This window comes from Colletotrichum jinshuiense, chromosome 6, assembly GCF_051148585.1.
Source record: "Colletotrichum jinshuiense chromosome 6, complete sequence".
Taxonomy (NCBI): domain Eukaryota; kingdom Fungi; phylum Ascomycota; class Sordariomycetes; order Glomerellales; family Glomerellaceae; genus Colletotrichum; species Colletotrichum jinshuiense.
Window position 1 is genome coordinate 2,040,028 of NC_139313.1, and position 9,027 is coordinate 2,049,054.

The 9,027-nt window shown below is 54.7% G+C and overlaps 2 protein-coding genes across 2 annotated transcripts; both read left to right on the top strand.

The window, feature by feature from the left end:
* Positions 1-754: 754 nt before the first annotated feature.
* On the top strand, positions 755-1,906 carry EsH8_VI_000532 (methylenetetrahydrofolate dehydrogenase (NAD(+)); the record flags this gene model as incomplete). The annotated part of the gene is made up of 3 exons (XM_083271785.1): positions 755-954; positions 1,026-1,758; positions 1,814-1,906. The coding sequence occupies 3 exons, from the start codon at positions 755-757 to the stop codon at positions 1,904-1,906; spliced, it is 1,026 nt and encodes a 341-aa protein (XP_083126959.1).
* Positions 1,907-6,082: 4,176 nt separating this feature from the next.
* On the top strand, positions 6,083-8,723 carry EsH8_VI_000533 (uncharacterized protein; the record flags this gene model as incomplete). Its single annotated transcript, XM_083271786.1, has 2 exons — positions 6,083-6,814; positions 6,867-8,723. 2 exons carry the CDS (start codon positions 6,083-6,085, stop codon positions 8,721-8,723), a joined length of 2,589 nt encoding a protein of 862 aa, XP_083126960.1.
* Between the last annotated feature and the right edge of the window lie 304 nt (positions 8,724-9,027).

Genomic DNA, 9,027 nt, shown 5'->3' on the forward strand with positions numbered 1-9,027 from the left:
GTTTAGGAAAGCGGTGAAAACCTTATCGACGCTATCACGGTCTGGAGGAACCAATCTCCGAAAGCGGCTCTTTTTCAGGCATAGTTTAATCATGCAATACTCTTCTCCTTTCCCTGTATTTTAGATACGATTAAGTGACTTATTGTTCAACGAAAAAAATCTCAAGAAATCTAACTAGAATTTTTTTATTTCTAAAATGTTTGAAGGACTTCTCACCAAGTACGGCTGTTCCTCACGACTGCTCGCGGCTTGAAAAGGGTTTACAATAGACGGGTTCAGTCATACGCTAGTCCTAGTTGGGTAAAAGGGTATGGAGGGGTAACACAGGCAGCGCAGGGGCCGCGGGGTCCTGTCCCAGTGACGAAAAAATTTGGAGTGTCGAAGTCGGAGGTGCCCCTCCAAAAGACTCAGAGTTAATTCACCTTGCGCAATTATTCCTTTTCCACTACTGTCGCCCCAATTCACCTCAAGAGCTTCAAGCTTGAACCCGGACCATCTGTACTTTCTTTTTTGCCATACATACCTTGCCTCATCTGTCAGTTTCTCTTTCCTCTCCCCTCCCAATGTTCATGGAACGCGGCATCGCGGGGTCGGAAGTGGTGGGGCATTCACAAGTGCTAATCCGGGGATAGGATACAGATAGGCATTCACTCCGAGCCAGACAGCAATTGTGAGTAATTGTGGTCGCTCCAGGAACACTCGACTAATACGCGTTCAAGTGTTTTGAGGTCTTTCTAAAATTCCAGTTGTAAACATGGCTTCCGAAGTTCCCAAGACCTGCAAGGTCATTCTGGCCGACACCATCGCCAAGCGCCTGCTGGCCGAGGTCCACGACACCCTCGCCAAGGTTCAGGGCAGCGGCGTCTTCAAGCCAACCCTCGTGGCGTTCCTTGCCAATGACGATCCGGCTGCTCTTCAGTATGCCGAGTGGTCTCAGAAGACCTGCGTCGAGAAGTAGGCGACCCCGCCGTGTGAAGAGACATCTTTGCGAAGACAAGGTGAAAGCTACTGACAGGCGCCCTCAGCGGCTTCAACTTTGACCTGCGTCGTGTTGACAAGGAGGCCCTCGAGGACAAGATCACCGAGGCCAACGAGGATGACAAGGTCGACGGCATCATCGTCTACTACCCAATCTTCCCCGGCAACCCCACCCACGACAAGTACATCCAGGAGACCGTTTCGCTGGCCAAGGATGTCGAAGGCCTCTGCCACCAGCACATCTTCAACATGTACCACAACGTCCGATTCCTGGACCCTCCCCAGAACCTGAGGAAGTCCATCCTCCCCTGCACGCCCCTCGCCGTCGTCAAGATCCTGGAGCACCTCCAGATCTACAACCCCATCCTGGCCTACGGCAACCGTCTCTTCGGCAAGACCATCACCGTCATCAACAGATCCGAGGTCAACGGCCGCCCGTTGGCAGCACTGCTGGCAAACGATGGCGCCACCGTGTACTCGGTTGACATCACCGGCGTTCAGCTGTTCACCCGTGGCAAGGGCATCAAGCAGTTGCGCCATCAGGTCCAGAACAAGGAGGGTTGGGGTCTGGAGCAGGTCCTCCCCCTCAGCGATGTCATTATTGGTGGCGTCCCGAGCGAGAAGTACAAGATTGCCACTGAGCTCATCCGCGAGGGAGCCGTCTGCATCAACTTCTCCTCGTTCCGTAACTTCGATGCTCCTACGGTTAAGGAGAAGGCGGCCATCTACGTCCCTTCGGTCGGCAAGGTCACCATTGCATGCTTGCTGAGAAACTTGGTGGTGAGTGACACCCTATCAACGGCATCTTGGAAATTATAATACTGATTGCTTCTAGCGCCTCATCGCCAACCGTCCCACGACGAAAGACAACGGCGCCGAGGATGCCAGCACCGCGCAGGCAAGAAGCGAGGCTTTCACCGAGGGTTAAGCACGCGCCGCGTGGCCCACAAGTACACACGGGATAGGACGGACACGGGTTGACTAAAAGCATTATGGATTGTTTATACCTGGTCAGCCATATGGGAGGATCACTTGAGGTTTTGCATTACGGTTAGGCGAAAAGAAAGAAAAAAGCATAGAAGACATGGGCATATTCGGAGACATTTCAACATAGACCAAGACGCGCACGCATGTTCGTGTCGATATTGAGAGAATAGAGGGAATTGGGATATGGTGTATGTTCCACTAGTTTCGCAAGGTCTGGCTGAGTGTGACGTCGTGCCATTGCCATGTGGAAGTCCGTGCCGTTCGCGACAAGGCGGTGGGTTGTCGTAAGACGCATTCCTGACAGTGTCTGAGACAGGGAAGAGCCGGACCCTGGTCTGCACATTCCATCGACGGCGGCAGAGAGGATTCTGACGAGTGACAAACTGCTGGAGCAAGGTGCAAAACCAGAATGTGAGTTTTAAGCCCGACTTGAGCTGAGCGGTCGGGCGATTCGGAGAATTTCAAGTCTTTAAAATAAAACTAAAAAGATTTTTTTTTTTTAAAAAAAAAAAGAGCTTGCCCTATACGAGAGCCAAGACCGAACCAGATAGGCGACGAGATCCAGGCGCAAGCCTCTACCGGTGGTGCGCCCGGGCAGACAATACGACTTCTCATTTCGCCATCGCGGAGGGGATCCGAGGCCAATCATTGCCTGAACCACGGATGACGCCGCTTCAGCCGGGCTGCAGTACGTGTCGACGGGACGTGGGCCTGTCCCCGTAGGGACGGACTACAGTTCGCGCTTCATCCTCATGTTCTCCTTCAGTTTTCCCCACGTTCCCGAAAGGCCTGTCCACATCAGACAATGCCCGCCAGTTTGAGCGTTGCAAGGATGCTGCTGGTTTTCGGTGGTTGCTGGTTTCGCTCCAAGATTCGATCCAAGATTCACGGTGGGATGGGGGATCTCAAGACTAGTTTGGCGCCAGAAATCAATGCACAAAAATATGATCATATATAGACGTGGTAGGTATAATTGGCACGTTGTACGAATCAGCAAGCCATGGATTGGGTGTATGAGATTGAAAGGACATAGCGTCATTAAGAAAATGGATTATAACTTTGGGACGAGAAGGACAGGTACGCAGAGTCCGCGGCGGCACTTGACACTCCGTCCCACGTGAGTATCGTGTTCCAAGGCGTCTTCTTCCGGGTTTGGCTGATGTCGGCAGCTTAGGAGTGTTACAGACAAATCCGGGCCAGGATCAAATGCAACACAGTGCATCCAGAAGGAAGAGACCGGCGTCCAGCGATGGGACGACTTGGTCCAGATTGTCAGCGTTCCAGAAGGAACGGCTTCCTCTCGGCACCAGGTTGAACCATTATTCGAATCGTGCTCCACCGGCAGAGTGAGTCGGCGATAAATCTGACAGGCTGGGAGTCCACGCGAGCGGCAGTCAAGGAGCCGCAGAGGGCCAGAGTCACATGAAGTTGGAGGAAGCTACACAGGCGGCTCAAAGGTCTGGCATCCCCACAGCTCACCAACGGGGTGGTATTGAAGGTTTTACATACTAGTCTCAGAAGCCCACCTTGGCCAGACAAGTTCATATGGAGGTGATAATGACGGACATGAAGAGACATGCCGGGGAGGTGTTGACGGCCTCCTCATTACTCAATCAGTACGGTGTCCCGAGAGAATGTTCAACAGTCAAATTAGGGGCGCCCACAATGGCTGTTGACGTGCCATGGGAGAGTCAGACACGTCAGGGTTCTGCATGCGGAAGGCTGATCAATTGCCGAAATTTGCCTTACCAGAGGTCCTGCCGCTCCACCAGGCGATAGAGGGTGCAGCCCCTGGAGCCGGGCAGCGGACCAATGAAAATCGGTAGCATCACCATCCTCTACTGCGTTTTGCAGTAGTAGCAGGCCCGGTCTTGTCACGGTCTTGCGGCGGTGCTGGTTGGAGCTGCAGCTCCGTGTCCATCTCCAGCCAGACCTTCCAGGACGAGAGGCAGCACCGAGCGAGGTGGTTCCGTTCTTGCCAAATTTGATCTCAGACTGTTCCTTTCGGCATGCTCCACTCCGGCGCGGAGCCCATCCGCTGGCCAGTGCTCAGGGGAACTGAGGGGGGGGGCTATTAGGTTCACTCATCGGGTCCAATCAGCCTGTGGTTCTAAGATTCATGCCAGGCACCGCAGGGAAGGACGTGCAGATGGGCAGAAGCTGCATAAGTCCGCTTGTCCAACACAGGTTAACACAAGCCAAGAAAACCCACGCAATGATAGCGTCTTGCATTGGTGGCTTCCGAGTGGGATACAGCAGGCCAGGGTTCAGCGCCGGACAGAGAAAAGGATGGCCCCCCCGTGTGCCAGCATAAGCCACCCACGGCGGGCTAGGATGCGACCAGGTTGTGCGAGCATGGTCTCTTTCTTTGTTGGAGCAGGAAATTTGAAAATTTTACGAAGGAAAGGGTTGCTGGACATGGGGAATGCCTGTCCCCTGGCTTGCACTTTGCGAATTAACGGACGGGAAGATGATGATGACTTGACTGGTAGGGAGCGAGACGGCAGGGGGCAGGGCCAGACCTGGACACACAGGAACTCGCCTATGCATCCATCCTATGGCACGCGACAGACGCTGCAGTGTCAATCAATTGCGAGCTGAGCGCATCGTCCAAACCATCACTTGGTTATTAATTTCTCAGTCGGGTCGCCGATCGACGGGTCCAGGCTGTCTTTGGTAGCAACCAGCCGCAGTACAGACAGACAGACAACTTGCTTTTCCTCCGGCTCGGTCCAGGCTCGCTCGTTCGCTCGCTTGTCCAGGCTGTCACTGTCACTGTCACGCCTGTCTGCTCACCTCGTGTGTCTCCTCCTTCCTCCATCCCACCCCAGCTACCTTCGCTTTGGATTGGGGCCATCAACTGCCGCCTCAGGTCTCGAACCCCTCTGCGGTCCTGCACTGTGAACCTGCACTCGAACCCTTGGCCGCTCATCTCCCGCAGCCTGTCATCTTATCTTCCTGGCCCGGTCAACCCAGGGCAGTGAAGGGGGGAACGAACTGAGCAAGAAAAGATTCACCAGGGGACCATTTTCCACCTTCCACCTTCCACCTTCACCGGCTTCTCTCGTGTTGAACCTGCAGCTTCCTACTGCTGCTACTGCACTCCCAAGGAGAGACAAGACAACACAAGACAGCTCAAGACAAGGCCAAGACGAGACAACACAAGACAAGACAAGACATGCACTAGGGCACCCGCCGAATGTCTCATAGACACCTGCTCGCCTTGATTGGTCGACTTTCCTCATCATTTCAGACAACTTGCGGGACCCCCATTGGAGAAGCACCGGCTGCAACCCCTTAAGCTCGGAGCCGTCGCGACGCAGCCATATCATCGGCCAACCCACGCAAGAGGAGGAGAGCAGGAGGGGACACCAGCGTTGTTGAGCAGGGAATCCTTTTGTTCTTGAACCCCAAACTTCGATCGACGATAGACCACCACCTCGAGTTTCCCATTCCGGCCGCCTTCCCCGAACCCGGCTGCCAGTTTGCTTGTTTTGCGCCAACAAACAAACACCCCCACGAACGACGTCTTTCTTTCTTTCTTTCTTTCCTTCCGCAAACGGCCATCTAATTGCTGCGACGCCATCCCCCTTCCAGCGCCTCCCCAGGATCACGACACCATCTCGCATATCTACGGCCAAAGCCCGGACGGACTGGACCCAAGCAGCATTCCGCCCATTTCTTGTTGTCAGCTCCGCCGAATTTTTCCGCCACCTCTTTGCCGCACCGCTTAGCTTCATCTGACCCCGTTGCAAACCTGACATCCTCGTTTGACCCTGGCCTGGATCTCACTCTTATTCCGTCCGAACTCACGACTGGACCGGCCACGGGCCAAGCTGAAGTTGGGACTGGTTTGATTGTTGTCCGAAGCTCTGCCCAAATGCCGTCGTCACATCAATTGCTTATTTACAACGAGTAATCGCATATTGGATTTTTGCGCCACGACCACTTGCGGTTAATTGCGGCCAACCGTGCCGTTGGGGACCCGACTCGCATCCTGTCCCACGACTCCACGGCCACTGTAACGACAACCACCACCTGCGGTCCAGATAAATCAACGCGCCGGAAACCTACACAACCCGTGCCTGAATCGCCTGAAAACTTGGCTACCCAAACCATGGCGACGCAGGCTGTCCGCGCCCACGCGGGTCATGGCCATTCGAGCTCCACCTCCTCGTATCCCCCGCTACCCGCATCTCCTACCTTGACGAACCCCGATATGATCCTCCCGGACTACGATCGCTCGCCTTCTCCCGACCTATCTCATTCTCTTTCGATGTGGAAGAACGCCCACCCCATTGATATGAATATGCAGTTCCAGTTCCCGCCGAGCGCATACGTCGCCGGCCCCGTTGCTCCTACAACACCAATCATTTATGGCAACGGCACCATGTTGTCCGATATTGGGGAGGTCACCGAGGTCGAGAGCACGCCGGGTAGAGGTTCGCGCCCATCCTCTGTCGTTTGGGCCCGGGCCGGCAACCAGGGCGGCGACGATGGCCGTTTTCCTTCATCGCCCACCAAAGCATTCGAAAGCATTAAGCAGCGGGCCCGAGCGACGCGGGAACGGAGATCTTCTGTCGCGTCCACGAGTACGATCACCACTACACAAGACCAGAACGCAATGTTCGCCGACTTTGACGATACTGCAAGCGTAGATGACAGCAACTTTCAGGGCGACGATGAGGAGAGCGTGGCAGAATCATACGCAGACGATGTGTCCGTTCATGAAGCCTCTATAATCTCTCAGCCTACCAGGACATCTCTCAACGACCCTAATAGATACTCGACCGCTCTAATTAGTCGACGGGCAGAGCAGATTCTGGCAAATGCCAAGCGGAGGCTCACGGTATGTGCCTACGCGTTGCACTTCCGATTGACACGCATACTAACATGTCTAGACTATGGAAGGGAACCTGTCAAGAGCGAGAAGCTCGTTGAGCATCTCGACCCCCTCAATATCTTCATTTGACGGCAACGGTTCGACCCCTTCCCCTCCAATCAAGAGGTCTGCATCGTCGGCAACCTCCCCAACCACTGCCCATGGGCACACGAGGATGCTAAGTGATACATCGATCAACTTCGACGCAAGCGACGCTAGTGCTGCCCAGAGGCGATCCGCCAGTGCGATGGGGGCAGCCGGAGGGTATCGACAGCCTTTGCCAATGCGAAAGAGCTCTCATGATACTACTCAAGAACGCCTCAACTACGGAGGGGAAGGGTATCCGCGCTACAGAGCAGCCCAAGAGATTGGCCTAGAACCTCTTGGCGAAGATGAGGTCGCACAGGAGTTTCATTCGGGGAGCGACAGTACCAAACAGGAGAGTGTCTTGAGTCCGGGTCTGAGCTCGTCAAGTCGAGAGAAACCATTGGTACGATCGACGTCAGCAGCACAGATGCGTGACCTCAAAGGTCAGGTACAGGATCTGAAAGGCAAGATCTCAACATTGAGAGAGCAGGCCCGCGCGGATACTATGCGACGACGCAGCCTCCAGAGCTTACGAACACCAAGTCCTTTTACGCATGCCCATGTTGACCAGTGGTACACTGAGCCTCAAAAGCCACAATCGCCAGACGCATTGTCGGTCACATCGGAAAAGGACCCATGGAACGCGGAGGCGGCGGGCGTTCCCGGATTGGCCGAAGAGAGAGAAGTGGATGCCGAGATGGGGGAGCCGTCGATAGGCGACAACGAGTCGGTGATGGGAGACTATGAAATGGCTCAAGAGGCAATCCGCCAGGCAGAACGACAAAAGGCTCTCGATGCCATGGAAGCGAACCAGAACGTTGAAATCGACGACGACATCTCCGACATGCACACCGAGGATGGGTTTGAAGATAGCGTGCAGGTCCAGGAGGAAGATGGATACGATAGTGAGAGCGGAGACTCCCTCTATCATGATACCGTCCAGACATTCATGTCGCACGAGGATCGGGAAGATGCCTTTGATTACGAGCACTTCTTCCTTCACAGCGCGATGGGCACCATGAGTCAACAGCGTCGAGGCAGTATTAGTTCCGACGGTTCCGTCGAAACGACCCGTGGGCCTATGGCATCTGATGAACCCATTCGGCCGAAATCACATCACAGAAGAGGCAGCGGCGATACAACTTCGACTATAGAATCCTTTGCCACGGCACACGAGGGCCGGGGCAGTCGAGTGAGCACTAACGACGCCGGCGATGAGCTGAGGCACGGCATTCTCACTCCTCCAAGCATCAGCCCCATCAGTGAGCACACCGAGAGCCCGACAGTCTCCAAACGGTCCACTATTGGCAGTACTGCTGGCACTGGAGATGCTCTGGAGGAAATGCGGTTCCGAGCGCGTGCCAGCTCGCTGGCTTATCGCCGACCGATGAGCACCCAGGCCACCATGGGCCATCGTCCGTCAAACTCATCTTTCGACTCGACGGGTACCAACCGAAGCTTCCCGTTGGTGGGCAAGGCCCGTGTGAGCGTCGGTGTTATTACGCCTCAGGACTCTCCTGAACTGGAACTGAGGACCATCTCGGATGCTCTGATGAGCGAAACCGCAAGCATCTGCGACAAGGAAAGCATGCACAAGTCGGACCAGCCCGCCCCCATGGAGCAACTGGCCAAGGAAGATCAGATCTTGGTCGAGCGCTTTGTGTCTAGTCTGGGACGATGCGTGCTCGCGATGAGCGAGGCCGGCAAGGCCTCGGCGGAGAGCCGAATGTACAGAAGGCGCATCGATGCTGCGCGCCGGATTTTGGAGGGCATGGGCGAAACTTCATGAAGGGGTGTCCTTTTATATTTAAGACCATTTGCTTGGAGTATTCTGGTACGATACAGGTAGGGGCCCATTTGCATCTGCGGTGGCAGCGACTGGCCAAGGACATTGACATTGGCGTCAAAAAAAAAAACGAATAACTGATAATGTCAAATGAATATGGGAGGTTGCGGTTGAAGGGAAAACAGTGTCAGCGGAGGAGGCCCTCTTTCCAACACAGGCTGGTTGACGATTCATTTCCTAGATTCGATACCCTTCTTCGGTTTTGTGGCTGCGTTACCAGTCTCATTTTTCTCTTCTTGTATCTTCC